The 23,921-nt window shown below is 37.8% G+C and overlaps 1 protein-coding gene across 1 annotated transcript; it reads left to right on the top strand.

Annotated features, from left to right (window-relative positions):
* The first annotated feature begins 1,281 nt into the window (after positions 1–1,281).
* Positions 1,282–2,679, top strand: TCIM (transcriptional and immune response regulator). The gene has a single exon (XM_033103864.1). It carries the CDS (start codon positions 1,425–1,427, stop codon positions 1,743–1,745), a length of 321 nt encoding a protein of 106 aa, XP_032959755.1. The 5' UTR covers positions 1,282–1,424; the 3' UTR covers positions 1,746–2,679.
* Positions 2,680–23,921: the final 21,242 nt, after the last annotated feature.

The raw sequence follows: 23,921 nt of genomic DNA, 5'->3' as shown, positions 1-23,921 counted from the left end.
CACACTAAGAGAAGCTGCCTCTGAATATCCTAGGCAAATTTCAACCTTTTCCTTCCTCTACTGTACAATTCTGCTTTATGTAATACTTTCTGATAGCGTACATATTACAAATGTAAATTTTTATATTGTCTATTTCCCAGGAGAATGTAAACTTCATTAAGGTAAAATAGAGATTTTTTATTTTGTTTTGTTTGTTTGGTTTAGTTTGGTTTACTGTTATATTTCCAATGCCTAGAAAGTTCTAGCTAAAAGTAGACTTTCAATAAATACTGATTAAATAAACGAGTGAGTGAATGAATAAATGAATATACAAAAGGAGTCTCTAACTCAGTTTTCTAGAGTGGTGCCTTCCCCACACTCTTTCTCTTGTGTATTTTCTAGATCTGAGTCAACTAGATAAAAGGAAAAAAAATCAGTCTAGCTTCTTGGAGTCCTAGAAAGTGGACCAGGCAGAAGGTTCATGAAAAGAAGTTTTTGGGGCCCTTTGAAGTTAATATATGTCATTTGGTTGAATTACGTGATCCATACATCAGTGAGGATGACACTAACTGGATGAATATGTGAAAGTGGGAAGAACAAATTAAAATTCTTTCTAAGAAGCTGTTGCTCTATGTCTGGGTGATGCCAACATAAATATTAAAGGAAAAAGTCAACTCAATTTTTTTTTTAGTACTGGGTACCTTTTCCTCTCTACTTTTCTGATAGCTGTTGTTTTGATAATATATACAAACCTATATAAGGAGACATTGTCTATTATTATTAAATTACACTTTTATTCAGTGATTATAGATTCGCACTTGTACACTGTCTGTGAGAGGTCACAGTTTCAGGCTGTGTCATGTCAGCGTTTTGTAGTTAAGCTCCCATTCTACAATCAGACACACTCCAAATTAACGTCCTTAACTGCTAAGCTATCTTTCAACTACTCAGGTGTTGCCCTGGATAGAGAAGTCCAAAGGGCACTTGTGTGGGCTGTCAAGTGTTTGTAGTACACATTTATAACTTCTCTGGAAATGAAAACTTTCCTGTGTTTGCAAACCCCTTGTTTTAGTTGTCTGGAAAGACTTTGAGTTTAAGCCACGCCGTTTGTGTCTTATCTTTATACTTCCCTAGTTTCAGCTATTTTTTAAAAGAAGGGCTCAGATCTGCACAATCCTACTGCCACAGAGGTGGTAAATAGAAATCCCCACACCCCTCACCCAACACTGAACAAAGCTATTAGTAACATTTTGCACAAGAACAGGATATTGGCAACTCAACTGTTAAACCTGTCTGTGATTATTCTTCCTTGAGATCACTCTGATGTCAGCAGTGTAATTTGAGCCTGGAGCTTTTGTTCACACTTTAAATAGCAGTCCCGGAATGATTTTGCTACAGACTCTCTGGAGAGCCCGGGAGCTGAATTCCGGAAGATCCCCACATCGATGAAAGCAAAGCCAAGAGACCAAGCTGTCACCATGTCCACGTCGCTGCGAGTAAGCCCATCCATCCATGGCTACCACTTCGACACAGCCTCGCGTAAGAAAGCTGTGGGCAACATCTTTGAAAACATCGATCAAGAATCACTACAGAAGCTCTTCAAAAACTCTGGGGACAAGAAAGCAGAGGAGAGAGCGAAGATCATTTTTGCCATAGATCAAGATTTGGAAGAGAAAACACGAGCCCTGATGGCCCTGAAGAAGAGGACGAAAGACAAGCTTTTCCAGTTTCTGAAACTGCGGAAATATTCCATCAAAGTTCACTGAGGACAACAGAATGGATAAGGACATTATCCAAGAATGGACATTTAAAGACAAAATGAGTTTGTGAGAACCTAAGGTGCAGCACTGTGTTGCTGCCTTGTAAGCTTCTCCTCCGTCAGGACTCCGGAGTCTGGAAAGGAACAGAACAAACTGGTTACAAAGACTCCTGCCAATTTCACACCTGTGCTGTGACAGTGGAGAACAAATGCTTTCAGCAAGGATTTGAAAACTTTCCCGGCGGGAAAGGACTGATGCTGGTGTCAGGAGAAGAGTCTGGACGGTTGTAATGAGAACTGAAACTGAAGAAAACAGATGGCTGAGAAAGAATTCCAGCCAGGGTCTCTTTGTCAGGCCCTAGGACTTAAATTTCAACCTGAACTGCTTTTCTTCCTGAACCAAACTGGGTAAGGGGAGGGAGGAGGGAGAGGGGAAACAGGGAGAGAGAATACCGTGCTCCAATTGTTTACTGAATTTTTTTTATTTGAATGTTCAAAATGTTGCCAAGCTTCAATGTTGTCTATTGGTATAGATGTTTAGAGATCAGTAATTGATTATTTATTTGCATTTATTACAATGCCTGAAAAGTGCACCACATGGGTGTTAAGTACAAAGTGAAGGAGCAGCAGTACCTTCAGCAACTCAATAAAACCATACGCCACCTTCTGGTTTCTAAAGGGGTTTTATGCATTTCAGACTGGTTGCACAAAAGTTGCAATAATGGGGTCCTTCAGAAATCCGAAGTACTGTGAAAAAATTTTATAATTTTTTTATCTCCTAATTAATGCTAAAGTATAACCTAATTAAATTTCTTACAGTTACTGCAGTGAGCATTAGGAAGTGAATATGATATACTAAATAGTTTATAAAGATGTTATGGTATCTATAATTTATTATACATGCAAATGATATGCAACCATAATAAATTATTATACACTTAGCTGCTCTTGGTCTGTGATGATTGGTGTCAAAGAAGAAAAAGATAGATAGTAAATTATTACTATAAACTTCTATAAACTATTATATACTGTTCCAAGGTTTTTACTCTAAGAATAAAAGGTGCTTTTAGACTAGCTTTACATTAATTGCCAAACTTGTTCAAAAAAATTCTTGCATTAAATATTCAGGAAGTTTCTCTGTCCCAATTTTAAAATATAAGATAATAGACATTGAAATTTATACACTGACTCATCAACATTGTTGTTTATGTATCCATTGAGGGTGAGTTTTAAAAAGCTTTTTTCTCCATATTTTTGAAAAATTTCCTCTGTAGCTGTGTACATTTGTACATTTATTTCTCCCAAAACAATATATTTTGGGGTTAGAGTCTGAATTACGATCAAGACTCTGTGGGTTATCAGTTTATTTAATATAAACCAATATGAGAATAACATTACAGTCTTTGCTTATATCCTCATAAAATTATAATAAAATATTTCTAAGAAGGCATTACCAATGCCTACTGTGCTTTTCTAGCAGAAAGAAATAAAAATTCCCTAGAAATTAAGTGTTTCAGAAACATCTACAAAGGTTTTTGAAATTGCTGATCATAGTAAAATAAAACAAAAAAATACCTAAAATGTTTTGGGAGGGTTACATGTCAGGATTTTAAATAATACAGTTTTAAAAAGGAAATTCCATTACAAAATCCGTTTCAAATGTTAATTGATTTGTTTACTGAAGATAATATAAAATCGCTTTATTTAAAAGGCATTTTTTTACATGAGAACATCTACAAAAACCACAAATTAATATACAGAATTGTGTTTTGAGTGTGTGTGTGTGTGTGTGTGTGTGTGTGTGTATTCTTCTGGGAGGAGTATTTATAATTTCCATCAGATTTGCAAAGACATCCATGACACCAAAATAAATTAAGAACAAAAGAGGAGGAGCATGCCAGGTGGGAGGCTCAGCTGGCCATGGTATTTTGGGATTATCAAAGTGAAGGCTGGATAGAGGTCCTCTGTTCCATGACCCTCTGTTCCCATTCTTGCCAACTGAGCTTGCTTAATGACTTCACCTGAAGTCTTCTTCCGCAGATGCCAGGAATAAACTTCCTACCTCTGATAGGGCCTCTCAGTGACACATTTTCTCTGTCTACTTGGAATCCCCAAAAGGCACTGGGAAACCACTTGGGAAGGAAACATAGCAACTTACTCCTCCAGTATACCTATTATACTCTACGCTTCCAATGAAAATATTTAACTTATTTTCTATTGAAAGACTTTAAACACATCTTGGACGCTGAACATAGTTCAAAGGTTAAATATACAGTTGTTTTGTTGTTTTCAAAAGAATACGATGTAAATCATATTTACTTTTCACATTAGCATATATTAACTTAGTTTTCTTGCAATATATTATCATTATTTTCTGATTGCAAGGGCCATTATTTTCTGATTTAACATGGCATGGGAAACAAGTTAAAAACCAATTGGGATGTGATCAACAACAGTGTGGAGAATAATAACTCTTCAGGAGATCTTTACACAAACATGCTGTCTTTTCCCTTCATGGAGAACAGAAATTGGAATCAGTGATTACACAAGGATCATTTTTAACTTCATAATACTTTTATTATTTAATGTGAGGTGAAAGTAAGCATCATTAGAACAGTTAGAATTAGTTCAGTTCAGAAACCCTCCTGTGGCACAGGGATGGCCAAATATATCTCAAGACATCTCACTGTAATAGAAATAAAAGCAGCAAAGGTGAAATAGCTCATTAATAATATTTGTATTATTAGGATGATAGTAACTTTCATTGAGCATTTACTATTCACTAGACAATTTCCTAAGTGGCTTTATGCATTAAATCATTTAAATAGCACTGTGACATAAGAACAGATTGTGCATGTGTGTGCATATGTATATAATATAAAGAAACTGAATCACAGAGAGATGAAGTAACGTGCCCAACAACACACAACTAATGAGGTCAGGAATCAAATCCAGGAAGGCTTGCTCAAAAGCCTTCATTTCCAGTCACTAGATTAGGCTGCTTCTCCAAGAGAAACTAAGCTTTTCTTTTTTCCTTTAAAATGACAATTGCTTATATGCCAGTAAGTCAGAACTGACAGGAAGGCATGGCCTCTGAGAAATCACTTTTATCTGATTTATGCCTGTCTATTTATTTGGCACTTGCATTGCATGAGGGGAAGCTTCTTAGCTTAGTTATTTTAATTGTATCAAGTGTTTCTTAGATGTAGTCTTTCAAGTCTGCAGTTAAAATAACACCTGGGTTAACACCTTGGAACAAAAGACCACATCTAAGTTTTCTTCCAGTTGTCAGTCAACACTTTGGGTCTCTGCTCATTGGGAGGGGTCAGAAACTATAGGTTCATTATTTAATTTCACTCAGTGTTTAGCCCCTTAGTTCACCTCCTTGGTCCACAGAAAAGGAGGGTTTGTATCTGTAGGAGTCTCCAACAAATAGGAATTACTGAGAAAGGGGCCCAGGACATAGGACTGCTTAATATTTTTTCCCACTGTCAGAGGGTAATCAGAGGATGTATTTGATATTCCCTTGGAAAGCCTTACTAATAAACAAATGATTAAGCCATGGTTTAGGAATTGTGTGGCCTTTCAGTGTTCATCATCTTCTCTTCTAAACCTTATACAAGGGTTTCCCAGAATGGCATATAATTTAGTTAGCCCCCTTTCTCATACAGGAGGAGTTGTGGAGTGGAATCAGGGTTTGTACCTTATTCATTCATGTAACCAAAATATAGTAAGCACCCACATCTGTGGGCCACCATAGTCAGAATGGTTCTCTGTTCTTGTCGGAGGAGCCAGAAAATGTTTTAAAATGAATATAATACACACACACACACACACACACACACACACACACTAAGACACACGTACTACACATTTACAGTCCTTGAAAGAGCACAGCAGTTCATTTTCCAGATCCTTTGTTTCCTCATCTGTGGGCAGCAACATTCTGTTAAGCAAATTCCACCAGACTGAGTCTGAAGTTCTCCGGTTTTTCCCAACTCTGGCTTAAGTAAGCAAATTCCTTTTTTATCTCTGGATTTCATTTATTAGGGAAAAAAATATTATAGATTTGACTAGATGATGTCTGTGACCTCTTCTTGATCTCATATTCTACATAAATAAATGGCAAATAATAACTATACCAACTTACACAACAGGACTTTTTTTTTCTGAATCAGTTGGTATTCCATATATGGTAGGTGTTTCTCTCAAATAAGAAAAAAGCATAATTTAAAAGTTTTGATCACTAATCATGGTTGGTGAAGGAAGACTGTGAGGAAAATAACTTCCTGTGGAACCATCTATATTTTTTAATAGCCTGTCTCTTTTCTGGTGGGTTCCTATGGCAGGGCTAACTGTTAATATTTTGACTATCTTTTCCATATCAAAGCAATAACAGTCACTGAGAAAATCTCCACTGTGAATTAGAATCATAATCACCTGTGATGTTTTAAAAAGTCTGAATTCCCTTTTCTGACTTATTTCACTTACCAGAATACCCTCTAAGTCCTTATATGTTGTTGCAAATCGTGAGATTTTATTATTTTTGATGACCAAGTAATACTCCATTGTGTATATATGCCACCTCTTCTTTATCCATTCATCCTTTAATTGGAGCATTTCATCCAATTACATTTCAAGTAATCATTGAGGGATTTCTGGGTCAGGATGGTGGAGTATGTAAATGCTGTGCTTACCTTCTCTCATGACCACATCAAAATTACAACTAAACTATAGGACACCGATCGTTGAGAATTGCCTGAAGTCTGGTTGAACCAAAGCCCTACAATTAAACTAAGGACAAACAGAAGAAGCTAACTTGAGACTGGTAGGAGGGGCAGAGACATGGAACAGGCTGGTCCTACACCTGCACATGACCATTAAAAAATGTGAAGGGTATCTCAGCTGTAGTGTTCCCCACCAGCAGGAACGAGAGGTCCAAGCTCCACACCAGCTCCCAGGCCAAGGTTTAAGTGCCGGGAAGAGAAGTCTCCATAACTTATGGCTGTGAAAACTAGCAAAGAGATTGTGGCTGAGTAAGATGAGGGCAGCTGTAGTCCCAGGCTCTCCTCTTAAAGGGCACACACACGAACTTATTCACTGATTGACTCACTAGCTCTCAACTCCAGTGCTGGGGCAGCACCTCAGAAGGAGCTAAGGATGTATGGGGAGAAACTGAGGTGTCTGGCTTCAGAGCAGGGCTGGAGGGGCAGCTTTCTCTGGTCGGAGGAGTTGGTGGAAGCCATTTTTTGTTTGTTGAGCCCTCCCCATTTCTGGCATACTGACACATGTTGTGGCCATATCTGAGTCTCCATCAATTTAGCTAATACCTTTCATTATACCCTGCCCTGGTGATTCTCTGAGACCCCCACCTCACCCAACTCGTGGACCCATACAAGCTGCTTTTTGTCCAAACCACCTGTCTTGGCTTATATTGCAGACTTTCCCAAAAGCTTTCAAAGGTTTACAAAACCCAAACCAGCAGCATCTGGCTTCAGCATGTTCCAAACCTCTGGATGAGCAGCTTAAGTCCAGCACTAGTGGCAGCCTGCCTTGACTTATTGCTTGACCTCTTGAGGTACCTCCAAGCCCAGTATGGGCTATGCCCATCTGAGGATTGCTTGTGGCTCATGCCTGGTGGCCCCAGGCAGGGCACAGACTGCTGCTAAATTTGGCTTATAGTGGGTCTCTTCCCAGGGGGCCCTGGGGCTGGCATGCTCAATGACCAGCTTTGGACTGAAAAGGAACATTACACAGCCACCTCCCAGGACGATACACTCAAAGGGCAGATTGAGCAGTGACCATAGCCCTACTGAAGTGAAGAATCCTGCTCTATAGGGTCAGCCCCTGCGCCACAGCTCCTCCACTGAAGTCATGGCCAGTCTTCACAAAACCAATTAGTCTAAAGGTCAATCCCTCCCACTGACATGTAAACAGCAAATAGGCTTAACTAAAACAGGAGAGCAAACACAACCCACAAAAGGGACACACCTGGACCACCCGGCTCTGGTGAGCAGGTAGACTGTACACTGGGCCCCACAAAACACCTACTATATAAGGCAAATCTGCTAAGACCAGGAGGCATATCAGCCCTACCTAATACATAGAAACAAACAGGGAGGCAGCAAAAATGGGGAAACAAAGAAGCATGTCCCAAATAAAGAACAGAACAAAGCTCCAGAAAAAGTACTAAACAAAATGGACATAAACAATCTACCAGATGCAGAATTTAAAACACTTGTTAAATTGGTCACTGGTTCAATGACCTCAGGGAGAACTTCAACAAAGACATAGGAAACATAATAATAGAGATAGAAAACATAAAAAAGAACCAGTCAGAAATAAAGAATACAACAACTGAAATGAAGAATATGTTAGAGGAAATCAACAGTAGATTCAATGAAACAGGATCAAATCAGAGACTTAGAAGATAAAGTAGCATAAAATACCGAATCAGAACAGCAAAAAGAAAAAAGAATCCCAAAAAATGAGGAGAATTTAAGGGGCCTCTGGGACAATGTCAAGTGTAACAACATTGGCATCATAAGTGTACCAGAAGGAGAAGAGAGAGAGCAAGGAATTGAAAACCTATTTGAAGAAATAATGACAGAAAACTTCCCTAACCTAGTAAAAGAAATAGACATACAAGCCCAGGAAGCACAGAGAGTCCCAAACAAGATGAACTCAGAGGCCCACCCCAAGATATATCATAATTAAAATGCCAAAGGTTAAAGACAAAGAGAAAATCTTAAAAGCAACAAGAGAAAAGCACTTAGTTACCTACAAGGGAGCTCCCATAAGACTGTCAGTTGATTTCTCAACAGAAACATTGCTGGCCAGAAGGGATTGGCGCAAAATATTCAAAGTGATAAAAAAAAAGCAAGGACCAATACTACTCTACCCATGAAAACTATAATTTAAAATTGAAAGAGAGATAAAGAGCTTCCCAAACAAGAAAAAGCTAAAGAAATTCATCACCACTAAGCCACTATTATAAAAAATGGTAAAGAGACTTCTTTAAGACAAAAAAAAAAGATAAAAAAAATAATAATAATATAATGGCAATAACAACATATCTATCAATAATTAGTTTAAATATATATGGATTAAATACTCTAATCAAAAGATAGGGTGGATGAATAGATAAGAGAACAAGACCCTTACATATGCTGCCTACAAGAGACTCACTTCAGATCATAAGACACACACAGACTGAAAGTAAAGGCATGGGAAAAATATATTTCATGAAAATGGAACAAAATAACAACAAAAAAAGAAAGAAACAAAGAAAGAAAGAAAAAAAGAAAGAAAAAAGTAGCTGAAGTAGCAATATTTATACCAGACAAAATAGACTCAAAAAAAAAAAAAAAAAAAAAGACTATAACAAGAGACAAAGGACCCAGTAACCCCACCTCTGGGTATTTATCCAAAGAAACCCAAAATGCTACTTCAAGGAGACATGTGCATCCATGTGTTCATTGCAGCATTGTTTACAATAGCCAAGATGTGGAGACAGTCTTGGTGTCTGTCAATGGAAGAATGGATAAATAGCAGGTGGTATATACTTGTATGTACAATGGAATATTGCTTAGCCACAGAGGGGAATGGGTTCTTGCCATCTGCAGCGTGGATGGACCTGGAGGATGTTGTGCTGAGTGGAGTGTCAGACAGAGAAAGGCAGATGAAATATGATTTCACTTATATGTGGAATCTAAACAACAAAATAAACAAAACAGAAAAAACAATTATTGATAGGTATATAGTTATTGCCATTTTATTATTTTTTGATTGTTTTTGTAGTTCTATGTTCCTTTCTTATTCTCTTTTTCTCTTCTCTTGTAAGCTGATGATTTTCTGAAGTGCTGTGTTTGGATTCCTTTCTTTTTATTTCTTGTATATCCCTTGTAGATTTTTGGTTTGTGGTTCCCATGTGCTTCATATGTAACAAATACCATATGATTTCACTTAGATGTGGAATCTAAAAAACACAATAAATGAACAAACAAAACAGAAACAAACTTATAGATACAGAGAACAAACTGATGGTTGTGAGATGTGAGGGGGGTTTGGAGGCTAGATGAAAAAGGTGAAAGGATTAAGAAGTACAAATTGATACTTGCAAAATAGTCACGGAGATGTAAAGTACAGCATAAGGAATATAGTAAATAATATTGTAATAACAATCTATGGTGTCATGTGGGTGGAAGACTTATGGGGGGGATTACTTCATAAGTTACATAATTGTCTAACCACTATGCTATACACCTGGAACTAATATAATATTGAATGCCAACTGTAACTGAAATTTAAAAAAAATGTTTAATAAATAATAAATATAAATATAAATATATATATATATATAGATAGATAGATAGATAGATAGATAGATAGATAGATAGATAGATAGATAGATAGATAGATAGATAGATATTCATGGTCCCGAACTCTCTGGGAATTGGGCCCAGTATACAGTATTTTTACAAAGTTCCACAGTTAACTTTGAAGGACACTGGATGTTGGGGACTGTTTCTTATGTTATAGTTGCATCTTCTGTTGATGGCTCTTTTTAATAAAAGACTAAGAAGAATTTAATTTTATGGCATTAGCTGAAGTGTTGCTTACCATATTAATTCTGTCATTAATTAAAAATCATACCCCCAAAAGGACATATTTTGAGGAGAATATAATTTTTTTTTGAATTTTAATAATTACAGTGTGTGTAAATTAATGTTTTCATTACTTTTGGGGGGATTTATTTTTCTTGAATGTCAGTCTGATATTTGTCTACTTTGATACATATATGTTTTTACCAAGAGAAAGCATCTGCTTCCTAACCACTACCTTTTCTTCTTATTCTCCTAGAAGTTGTCCATGTTTAGTATTTATGTCTAATTTTCATCATCTGGAAAATTTTAGAAATTCCCCGATCCCAGAGAGTCAAAGGAGCCACAGTATATGAAGTGCTATCTATAAGAAAATCTTCCCCTACTGATATTGCAGAACACCTCTGGCAGTGTAGTTGTCCCCAAGCTCACTCTTATTAGAAGCTCCTGAGGGACACTTTAGAATCCAGCCCCTGGATTTGATGATTCAGAATTTCTGGGGCTGGTCACCTGCTATCTCTGTTTTTAAACCACTCCCCTGGTGACATTGCTGCAGAGTCAGATTGGAAACCACTGGCCTAGACTAAAGTCACAAACTGTGATAATATGAGTACGTGGTGCATTTTAACTAACTCACATCACAGGCCTCAAGACACTTTTGACTAAACAAACAGTTGACCCGAGGTGTGACTAGTACCTCTTTCTGGAATCTGTCCTTCCTATTATCTCTCGTCTAAACCATACCATTACTTTGATATTGCTCATCAATTCTATTTGTTCTAATAAATCTTACCTGATCACCACTAGCTAAACTTCCATAAGGCACATCGTCTTACCAATTAAAATACATTTTTCAAAGGAATGGAAGGCTTTTCTACTGGTAAATGTATCTACCACTTGCCTGCTATCCTAGAGAATTCATTTCTTGGTACAGACAAGTTATTCTTTTAGTTTTTTGAAAAGGAAGGCTTAGCATTCATTGCTAACAATCATTTATATAAATAGCACTTAATAAAATAAATTTCTTCCTAACAGCAAATATCCTCCACTGAGATAATGAGGTTTTACTTTTAAGGCAGAAGAACAGCAAGATTGAAATCAGGGATAAGAGAACACTTGAAATGGGTAAAGGAAAAAAACAACTGAAGGTGATAGTGCCCTGAAGAAAAACATCTGCTCCCCAATTTTTCTTAGCACTGGTCTTTGCTGTTGGATAACTAGATAGTTGGATGTGCCCTGTGGTAGATAGTAGAAAGATAAACAGAGCAGTGTGAAGGGTGTAAGAAGAACTAAACTAATCCTGCCTAGGCCATTTACTAGTTATATGTAAATTTTGAGTAAATAATTGAATCTTTCTCAGCCTTGCTTTATCACCTATAAAATAAGATAATAATACCTCCTGAATTAGTCTGTTAGGACTGCCATAACAAAGTACCACAGATTGGATGGTTTAAACAACAGAAACTTTTTTTCTCACAGTTCTAGAAACTAGAAGTTAAAGCTTGAGATGATGGCAGGGTTGGTTTCTTCTGAGGCTTTTCTTCTTGCCTTGGAGGTGGCCATCTTTTCTCTGTATCCTCACATGTGTCTTCCCTCTCTGTGTCTTAATCTCCTCATCTTATAAGGACACTAGTCATACTGGATTAGAGCCCACCTTGGTGACCTTATTTTCCCTTAATTATTTCATTGAAAGCCCTATCTCCAAATATAGTCACATTCTGATGTATTGGGGGTTACGTCTTTAACATATGAATATGAATCTAACTATTCAGCTCATAACACCTCCACACTTACTTCTCTTGATTTTTGTAAGCATAAAATTAGATAATGCATGTGAAAAAGGTCAGAAGTTAAGTATCTATAAGGGTAAGATTCTTGGGGACAAGGATGGTAGCTTTGCTCATGGTAGAACATTCCAAAGCTGCTAGCACAGAACCAAATATGAGGTAGGTACTTAATAAGTGTTTGTTGAATATGAACATATGTGCTTCACATAAACATAAGGTATTGATTTGATGTATTAATTTATTAATCTCTGAAATCAACATGCCATTGCCTACATGCTTTTTGTCTCTTCAGCATCTCAAAGGAGAGCTCAGTCAACAGTGGCCCATTAGTGTCACATAACTGAACTAAGACGTGAGCCATCGTTCATGTTGAAAAAGTCATGTCAGGAATGCATTCCACCACGGTGCATGCCCACCACGAAGCATTTTGTTTGTTTTTCATTATACATGAATAGCTTCAAAATGTTCAGTGGACATGAACAAGTTCTCTGAATATCTGTGAACTGAGTTGCTGATAGCTTCTAGTTCTGTTGTTCTTGACATAATACTTGTATCTCTGGTTATGGATCTAAGACAGGAAAGTATAGTTTTTCTCCTATTCTCCTTCCAACTTCATAGTCAGAGTATAATCAGTCACTCCACAACTTTGGCATTTCATGTGGGTGAAGAAGGGAGGGAATGATACTGGGAAGGTTTAAAAACTCCGAGTGATATACAAACTGAACAATGGTTACACTGATCACGAAAGCAATTCTATACATCTTACCTTATTACGAGGCAAGAATTTCAGAAAGAATGTCACAGGCTTAGAGAGTTCCATCATCTGTGCTTGAGAAGTTTGGGAACTTTTGTGGAATAAAGCATTGCAACATGTTTTTAGGAACTAAATGTCATTGGCTGTTGTCTGATTTCAATTAGAAAGAGCAAACAAACAAACTACATGTGTAGCATACCAACGATTAAGATCATATTAATGTGACATTGAAAAAAACCATTTATGGAAATAAAGTGGTTGAAATAAATCAGCCAAACGAACATGAGGTAATATGTAGGCAAAATAAAAATCTGAGTGTGTGGTTTTTAACTTTAAATTGATTATGCTCACATTGAGTAGGCAGAACTAGTATTGTCTTTTTATTCTACATACATTTGGATGTTGATGATATCTACATCATCACCTTTCTTATGGGATCAAAAGGGCATGTGATTTTTCCAGGATTATCTAGCCTGGTATAAGGATCGTCCATCATCCTCAAAAGATGTCAAAACCGGGACCCTCTATATCATTGATTACATTCTGCACCTATTTCAGTGAACCTATATTATTTTATAGCTTTTTTGAAAATGATATAAGAAACAAATTAGTTTTTGTCTTTCAATTTTTAAAGCTCGATGTAGCTGTTAGACAGGTTTGCAAAAATTCTAGATAAATGAGACAGAGCTGGTTGCTTGGGCAGGACAGGGACATGCTGGAGGCATCACCACTCAAAACTCTGCTCCTTGCTGAGAAAGACCAGAAACTCAATATTCTGAGCATCAAGGTTGAGAGACTTAGAAAGACTCACTCATCTTAATCAAACTCAGTCTACAATATAAACAAGGGTCACTCATTTATTCATGGGAGAAATTTAACTGCCAAGCAGGAGAACAAAGGATAAGTGAAAGCAAAGGGAAAGGCAGTGTCTTGAGGACAGTCATCCTGGCTTTGGTGAAGTTTGAAGATCTAGCCTCACAGCAGAACCTCTTATCTACTGGCCACTACAACATTTAGCTTTTGCTGCTTAAGAAACCCTCCTAATACTTAGTGATTTAAAATGACAACTGCTTTATTTAGCTCCTGTGGGGCAGCTTGGGGCTCTTCTGCCCTGGGCCAACTCATCTGTCCTGTGTTGGGTTCTCTCATACAGCTGGCAGGCCACCTGGTTCTAGATGACGTAGGATGGCCTCATGCACATGCCTGGTGATCGGCAGGCTGTTGACCAGGACATCTTGATTATTCTCTACTATTTTTGCATTCTATCATATTAGCACTTAGGGACTCTCACCATGACACTGCCAGATAGCATTTGTCAAATTCTGCCTTCTTGTCTCCTTTACCCCTTACATGTACACACCATGCTCACCATCCACCTTCTTTGGAACTTTATTCTGTCCGGAACAGGGGTACAGTATAAGAAACTATACTTTATCTTATTAATGATAGTTGCACTCCAGGACTGCTTCCTTGAGATCAAATCCAGCTTTGTTCATAAAACTCAGTCACTCATTTAGGAATCTTATTATTTTTTTTTTTCTTTGCTTACTCCCTTGGCTAGTTAATTTGGTTCACAAGACTCAGACATTCATTTAGAACTCTGGTTCACAAAATTCATCCTTCATTTAGGAATACTTTTTCACTGACTTCCATGGCTAGCTAATTTCTTCCATAAAGTATGAATTTAACCAATGTCACACTCAGAAAATATTTATCGTTGTTTTTCTGTAATTCCTTGATGGTACAGGAAAGACAGAGTCTTCATACCATCATGTACCAATCCCAATACCAAAGTAATTCATGGATATAAGCAGAATTCTGAAAAATCAGAACTACCCTAACCACAATCTTTTATTCCTTATGAAATATATAAGTACGTGTCACTGAACATCTGAGCTAGTTCCTCTCATTAAAAGCCACACTGTTTAGAAAGGGCGTCAATTTAACTGCTAAAAATGCCTATTCTGTTCTCTGGGATAGTAGACATAGAGAGACATTAGCCTGAGGGAGACAGACTGACTCAGGGAAAAGAATTAATGGAAGCACATGGCTCCTGCGAGCAGGAAATGCTTTGATAGGCTTTTTCCTCTTTTTGTTACCAGGAGAGCCTTGACAATAGACTCCACCTTGGAGCAGCTGCTCTCTCCCTGTGTGATGATCACAGCACATTTTCCTTGTCAGACTTGGAGTCTGCACCAGGGAGTGCTCAGGAAGGGACACACACAAGGTTGGGGAGCTGCCCTTGAGCCTCCGAGCTGCGTGATGGGTGGAGACATCACCCCTAAGACACACACGAATCCCTTTGGCACACGCTTCAGGAAGGCCATCTGCTTCTGTTGTTCCTCTGACCTTTTGTTAGAACCCACCCAAAATTGGAAAGAAATTTCCAGAAAAAAAACTAAGCCTAAGGCAGTTTTAGATCCTGTTGCTTTTCAAAGCAAATCAAATTAGCAAGCTTTGGTTTAGCTCCTCACATGTGCCCACCATTACACTCAACATTAGTGGTGGAGGAAAAATTAATATTTTTTTCAGTGCCTCCACAGTGTCAGGCACTATGTACAATGCTGCACAATTTTATGTAATCTTTTCAGTATTTTTGTGAGGCAAGTTTCATTATCCCCATGTTTTACATGAGGAAACTGACGCTCCAGGAGGTTCATCAACTTCGCCAAGGCTGCTTGCTCTAGCCTCATAAGAATGTAGGGAAGAACAAAATAAGAATTCTGCCTCGACCTCTCGTTTGATTTGACTTCAGCCCTGACGTATACACTACTCTGATGCTCAACAGTTTTTATTCCCCATCCTTGTATTCAATGTCCTAGAGGCTCCAGCTCCATGAAACATTGGAAAGCAGGAGACCTGGTTCTAGCCCCATTCTGATGTGTGCCAGGGAAAATCACTTTACTTGCTGGGTTTTATGCTTCTTGATAACATTAAGGAATTGGAACAAAATGAGACTACAGCCCTTTCAATTCCTAAATTTATACTACGTTATAAAATGTGGTATGGACTTTACACCTATAGGATGTCTACTATAATAAAACAAAACAGAAACAGAAACAGAAAATAAATATTCACCAGGATGTGGAGAAATTATTATGCAATTCTGGTGGGAATGTCAAATGGTGCAGCCACTGTGGACAGTTCCTCAGAAAAGTATGACAGTTCTTCAGAAAATTAGCATAGAATTACCATATGATCCATCAATTCTACTGGGTATACCCAAAAGAATTGCAAGTAGGAACTTCAACACATATTTGTACAATCAAGTTCAGAGTAATATTATCCACAATAGCCAAAAGGTAGAAATACTCAAACGTCCATCAGTGAATAAATAAATGGATAAACAAAATGTGATATACACATACAGTTGAATATTATTCAGCCTTAAAAAGAAAGGGAATTCTGACACATGCTACAGCATGAATGAACCTTGAGGACATTATGCCAAGTGAAATAAGCCAGTCACCAAGAGACAAATACTGTATGATTCCTCTTATATGAGGTACCGAGAGTAGTCAAATTCACAGAGACTGGGGCTGAGGGGAGGGAGGAATGGGGAGTTATTGTTTAATGAATAGATACGGATACAGAGTTTTAGTTTGGGAAGATGAAAATGTTTTAGAGATGGATGGTGGTAATGGCTGCTCAACAATGTGACTACTTTATGCTACCAAGCTGTACTCTTAAAAATGGTTACAATGATAAATTTTATATGATTGACATTTTACTACAATAAAAAAAAATAAATGAAAAAATAAAATGGGGTATGGATTTTGTAACAAAACACAAGAATATTCCCTTCTTGAAATATTAGAATTACTTATTCAATTTTCTAATTATTTTTAGGGACTTGCAAAATATTACCGACTTTATAGGCACAATAAGGGACTCAGTTGCAATATAAGCCACAATGCACAGGATAAGCAGAAGTTATTTTGACAATTTATGGAGAAGAGTGAATTGCAAAGAATGGGACTATTTTATAAAAGAGTCTGTTTTGGGGAAAGTATAGCTTGTCCAAGAAAATGGAAACAAGTCGATGTTCCTGGACCCCAGAGTAGGGGAAAGAACACAACGTGCTGGAAATGGAAACTGAATCACCTGGTGCCAGGTTCCAAAATTTGTGTTCTAATGCAAATAGAGCCCTTGAAGAATTTCAGGCTGGAGAATGGCAATATTCTGGTTTGTGGTTTTAAAAGGTTGCTGCGGCAGCATTTTATAGAAAGGGTCAGTGGGTAGCAGTAGCGTAAGTATGTCTATCTTTTAGGTAGCTATTGTAGTTGTTCAAATTAGAGTACATGCGAGTGGAGATGTACAGAAATAGTTGGATTTTAGAGGTAAGTTGGGAGGAACTAGCAACAGGATTTGGAGATGCATTGGCTTAATCCTCTGTGTTATTTCTTGAATCATTTTCCCCAGTGCCACAGTCACCCTACCTGGATCTCTAGCACTGTCCACTAAAATATTGTTGCTGTTGATGGAGCTCATTGACTTGAGCTCTTGTCCCTCAGTGTGTCCTATACATTATAGCTAGATTTAGCCATCTGAAATGCCACTCTGCACACAGAACTTCCATGTACAAAACTTTCCAGGTCTACCCACTGCCTACGGCATCATGTCCAACGTCCCTAGCCGGGCATACAAAGCACCTTACAGTTCAGTCGCTCTTACCATATCTACCTCATCCTCTTAACATGGACTCAATCAAAAATAATTTCTTCAGCATCCATTTCAAGCCAGATTCATTACTACCAGCAACTTGTTATAAAACATGCCTTTCACTATACTTTCACTCATTTTGTCTTCATGAAATGCCTTCACCCTTATCGCTGCTTTTGTAAATGTGACTCTCCGTTCTCCTGGATCAGAACTCATTTCTTAGGAAGCTTTTGGCGAGCCTCTAACTTGTACTAAGCACAGCTCGCCATTGTTTCCACCACCCATGGGCATGTTCTGCCATCAATTGCTAGTAACCTTTTTATATGTCAGTGGAAGTGGAAATCTCATTTCCTATTGAGAAGGCGCACAGCATAGAGAGTTTGTTGCTCATGGTGTCACCAATAATCACATGCTCTGTTCAGAGTGTCTGATGGACTTGCGGACTCAGGATGCTGAGAGGCAGTGAATGGGAAAACATGCTCAGGCACCAGAAAGGGAAGGTAGAAAATGCAAATAATTATCGAATAAATAAATTATTGACAACTTCGTCTAGATACAATATTGCACTTTAAGTAATTTGGGAATAAGCTATGGCCTCACTCTTAATGTTTGCATAGCTATCACTTAGATAGCTCAGTTCAATCATTTCTTGAATACTTGGTTCAGGAGGTGTAAAGACAAATAGGTTCTGCTTTAAAATAGTATTAGTGATGGGGTTGGGAGAGGGTGGGAGAACGGCAGACACATAAACAAATAATTATAACGTAGAGCGGTAAGAACAACAATAGAAAAACACACTCACAAGAGTAAGTGGTTAATTCTGCCTAGGGAAGTATTGATTGACTAGAATTTGCTCATGTCCCTGTTTGATTGAAAATTACTACCTTGATTGCATTCAAACTTCTTATGCCCTCTGTCCCCTTCCCACCCTGATCTGTACTCCAGCCACAGTGGCCCAGATGGCTGTCATCAAACAGGCCCACACTGCTTATCCTCTGTATTCTACTCCTGAGCTACTTGAACTTTAACGTGCATACAAATCACCTGGGAATCTTGTTAAAATGCCGGAGACTTAGGAGGTCTGCTGCAGGCCTGAGATTCTGCATTACCAACAAGCTCCCAGATGATGCCAAAGCCACTGATCTGAGAACCCAAGTGAGAGTAGCAAAATCACTGTCTCTTCCCTGAAACACCCTTTCTCCCCACTTATTTGAACCCTCTACATTTATTATGGGTTAAGTCAAATGTCTGCCCTATGAAGGCAATTCCTAAATTTAGGATTGTGCATCAATGCTTTTTTTTTTCTGCACTTCCCGTCAGTATTTCTCTCCAACTCTTTTCCCCCGGTATTCTCCAATTGTTAGCTCCTTGAGGGAAGAAATTGGTCTAATTCATTCAAATCCCAGGATTGTGTGCTACGGAATTAGCCTTTAATAAATATTTGCCACGTCTGAATATGAATTGAACTTAAAAATATAATTGCATATGGAATAGATGTGTGTGTGTGTGTGTGTGTGTGTGTGAGTGTATGTGTGTACCCGATTTGATATAAGTAGACCAGATCATAGGACATGGACAACCAAATCATTTTTGTACCATGTCACCATGAATTATAATACAACATGGATTATAGTTATGAGGATGGGAGCAGTCACCTAGAATATAAGCTTAATGAAGGCGAGACTTTTTTCCTTGTAGGTCACTGAGCCTCAGAGCTTAAGCCTGTGCCTTGCACGTGGTAAATAATCAATAAATATTTGTTGAATGATAAATGAATGAAGAAAGAAGGTATTAAATTTCATTTCTGTGAATAATTACAATGTTAACCCCTAGAAAATAAAGTAATTAAAGCTATGTTAACGTCTCCATTTTTCTGGAATAATGTAAAAACAAATAAACAATATTCTAGGCCCTTGCAACCAAAAAAAAAGAGGGCCAAATATAATATGAAAATCTTCTCCGATAGTGAATACACAGTAATTTTTTTTTCACTAAATGTATCTTCATACATAGCAGCAAAACAAAATCTAAGACATTTTCCATTTGAATTGTCTTTTTTCCCTAAAATACCAAATTGTTTTAGGTCAACAAAAGGCTTTGTTTTTTTTTTTACTATTAAATATCAAAAGAGACCCACTTAATTGCAAACATAAAAGCTTTTTCCTTGCCTCTCCCTTCAATTTTGCTGATTAGGAAGACTGTGCAGCCTTACTTGGTACCAAAATAGCTCTGTTTTGCTGACGATTATCATCTTCACAGGGCGGAGCAATGATAATGAACTTAGAACACAGGAAGTTTACCATTTCACAGGGTGAAAATAGAATTTCTTGTTACAAAGATACTCTTGCACAGAGGAAAGCAAAGAGAAGTTTTATTTTCTTAAATTTTTTGACATTATTATACTGTATTAGTACATTAAGATATTCATGCAATTCATAGTGGGGAAATTTTGCTTCTTGTGTATGTTTACTTGAATGATAATTTTTTAAATAAATTAAAAATTAAAAAAAAAAAATTCCCAGTGCCTGTTAAGCATTTTAGTCGCTATGGCTTAGCTAAAGCTAGTGTTACGAACAATAAACTTTTAAGACTCCATGTTACTCTCTCAAGAATTAAGTCCTAACACTTATTTTTTAATGCTGATTTAAGAGTAGAGGACTGAATTGGGAAGAGTATTTGCTGAGTACCTGCTGTAAGACTGGCTCAGTAGAAACAGAATTTCATTTGATCCTCATAGCAATCCTTGGAGGTATCCACTGCCATTCCCATCTAACAAATGGGAAAACTCAGGACCCGAGCGGACAGGTAACTTGTCCAAGGACTCACATACTGAGCTCTGGCGGTGAAAAATCTCACTTGTCTTCCTATCTCCAAAGCCCACAGACTTTCCTCTGTACCAAGATGTCTTTAGAAAGCTACCCTCTATTTTATTAAAATGGTATGTCTCTGTGTAACATACAAGGATGCCTGTATCTTAGATAACATAACTTTATTTTGTTCATTCCTTCAATAAACATTTACTGGGTCTCTACTATGTCATTGCAATGTGCATAGTGCTAAAAATAGAGATCAAATACAGTGGTGTCAGCAGGGAGAGGCAATTCAAAGACAAATGTAATTTGAAATTGTCAACATTCCACTGTTTTTGAGTTACAAAAATGTCAATTTCTTGTGATTTATACTAAAACCTGTTACTCAATAAAGAGACTGACACACTTCATTCAAATTGTTTCACTCAATATTTTAAAAAGGAAAACACTGCCACATCATTTCTCAATATTTTCATTATACTGGTTATGTAAACAGTTTCTTTTGGTTAAACAGAAGCCTGTATTCTCCTGAGAACACTGCACTCAGAGCAGAACTGGACCCTGTATGAGCCTGTGCTCTGAGTTTCCATCTTGGCTGTGTCACTCACTAATTCTGTGACATTGGACAACTCATTTAATCTCTCAGCTTCATTGTCCTTATTTGAATAATGGAGAGAATTTTACCTATTTCAGAGGCTTGTTCTTCAATAAATGAGCTAACGAGGAATTGTTCAATAATTTCCACTACTTTTGCTCCCAATCTCTTCATTCAGACTTATAGTTGAAAATATTGGAACAGAAACAATCAACATTTCAGGTTCCAAACATTTTGGTTTTCATCTTTTATTATGATGAAAATGTCTTCTAGATGAATTTTACCATTGCTCTTGGGGGAAAAAAAGGCAGTTTATCACATGTGAAGTATTTTTCAGAGAACCTCTCTTCGGCACACTGTTTTAGTCAGTCTTGAACTGACTCACCAATTTGAACTCCCAGGGCTTCCCTGAGAAATGCACTTGGATCATGAAGGTCCTCTCTGCAATGTAGGACTGACATCACAGAGCCAAACCAACTGGCTGAAGACTGAGATCTTTCCCAACAAGTCTGGTACTGCACTCAAAGCATCTCCAGAGCTAACAGGAAATGATTCAAGACCAGCGTTAGCCAAAACAAGTGTAGTTGTTTCCCCTGGGCATAAGATATAAAAAGCTTGCATCATAAATCTTCCCCGAGTAACCTACTCCATGATTCAACAAGTTCCAAATATTGTGACATAAGGGATATCTTTGGCATGATGTCCTTTTGAAGTTTCTATCTGAGGACAAGTAGTACCTGGGAGTATAAATGCTCCACTTTCCTCCCCTGTTCTGTTTAAATGAGATGGGTTAAATTCAATTTAATATGTATGTAATTCCTACATATTAATATATATGTAGTCAGATATTGTGCTAGGCCATGGGTACAAAGTGACACAAAACAGATTTGTGTTATCTTGCAGTTGCATTTGCAGGAACAAATATTAGTCACAAGAAATAAATATATTATTTTAGACGATGGTAATATTAATAGGTCTGAAGTACAGGGTGCTATGAGCGAGACTATCAGGGAAGACCTAATTTATATTGGTTTTTACTGAGACTGGAACTTTTAAAGGGAAATGTAAAGTATGTCTCAGGCAGGTGAAGAATGGGAGGAAGAGGCTGAACAGTCTGGGTGTGCGAAGGGTCTGGGTATTCAAAGGCCCTGAGATAAGAGAGAGAGCTTGGTGGCTTGGAGGAGTAGAAGGCAAGCCTGGTGTCTGAGGTGGGGCTCATGCTATTTGGTTTTACTCTTAGAACAACGGAAAGTCAGTGAATTATTACAGGAGGATCCACATTTTTAAAAGCTCACTGTGGTGGTTGTGTGGAAAGTAGGTTAATGGACAAGGGTGGATGTGGGTAGAATAAGGGAAAGGTGGTGGCAATGAGCATTTATGGAAGCCTGAATCAATGATGTGGAAAAGACAAAGGGAAAAAAAAAAAAAAGGAAGAAATGACTAGAAGTGCAGAATGAGAGAAGAACTTGTCACAGAGAAGCTGTCCCCAAAATCCTTGGGATACAACAATGAAGGTCAGCAAGGCATGAAGCCAGAGAGGAAGCCCGAGTAATAAAAGCTTGCAGCAGTTGTAGGATAGGGGTGGCGAGGATGTGATTTGCAGGTTGACTGTGGGCCTCAGACTTCCATTTCAGGTCTGGAACAGATCCCCACATTCTCTTCCTTAATACCCCCTGCCACGCTGATGCAAAAATGAATCTGGCTCATGCAACAAGGATGACGCCCACCCAAAAATTGCTGTCCAGTTCCTGTGGACCTGACCCCAATTAGTTACCATGTACAATGTGGTCCAGCAGTAACACTGCCATTCTCCAATGCCTAGAAATACACCCTCTGACAGTGGGGCCTTTGGAAGGAGTAGCCATATTTAAATAGTAGAGACACCCCATTGTTCCTCACAGATGAATGAATATGCCATCTTGGTTGCTCATGGAGAGAGTCACTGTTTCTGAGGAACACTATGCCCTTTGAATGTAATTAGTAAAACACAGATGACTCTTTTCTTTAAAGGTCTACCAGTAACCAAATTTGGCCTCTGGGAACTGGATAGAAACATTTTGTATGAGTCAAGCTGCTTTGCCTCATTTTCTGTCATTAGTTGTTATGGAAACTACATAGCACAGCCCAAGGTTTCAGAATTCCTGCAGTTAGCCTCCAAGTTACCCATAGTTTACACAGCAAACAAGTTTGCTTACTTTGTTAATCTTTAGCTACTTCCTGCTCTGTTCAAATTGGAAGCTGAAGAACCCAGAATTGCCTAGAGCTCAATCTGCTCTTTTCAAATGAATCAAAATAATACACATTGTCTTGTGTTCTGCCCTGCGGATGGTATAGATGTTGAGAACAATTTTAAATTACTTCCTGGGTTATCTGATTGTTAGATCAAAGCTGCTCCCTTGCTGACAGAGAAACTATACACATGCGAAAGGAATTTAAGAATTCTTTACACAGTCTTTTGGGTTCATCCCAATCTCTTGGCAAAATCTCCAGTCAAATCTTAACAGCCACTAGGTATATTTTAGGAAACATGCACTTTAGAGAGATTCTTGACATATTTTTGCTACTTGAACTTCTTTGATGGTATCTACAAATCTTTGAAACTCAGACACAAGAAGTTTTATAATAATCAGAGTGCCACCTGATTATTCAAAGACCAATGGTATGCTTTGTAGCTTCTTTAGCAAGGAATTTTAACCAGAGAGACTTGGTTTACAAAATAGTATTATTAACAGCTATACTACAAATTGTTATAAAGGCTACGCAAGTTAAATCGGCAAATTACTTCGAATAGTTCTTTATACACAGTAGACCCTTAACCAGTGTGAATTACTTTTCCTTTTCATTAGACTACTACCGTGTTTCCCCAAAAATAAGACCTAGCCGGACCATCAGCTCTAATGCCTCTTCCGGAGCAAAAATTAATATAAGACCTGGTCTTATTTTACTATAATGTAAGACCCCAGTCTTATAAT

Source organism: Rhinolophus ferrumequinum, chromosome 4 (genome assembly GCF_004115265.2).
Source record: "Rhinolophus ferrumequinum isolate MPI-CBG mRhiFer1 chromosome 4, mRhiFer1_v1.p, whole genome shotgun sequence".
Taxonomy (NCBI): Eukaryota; Metazoa; Chordata; class Mammalia; order Chiroptera; family Rhinolophidae; genus Rhinolophus; species Rhinolophus ferrumequinum.
This window is presented reverse-complemented; position numbering and strand designations above follow the sequence as displayed.

What these genes read in the sequence shown, in the direction of transcription:
- TCIM (XM_033103864.1), top strand. Translation starts at nt 1,425, where the DNA reads ATGAAAGCAAAGCCAAGAGACCAAGCTGTCACCATGTCCACGTCGCTG.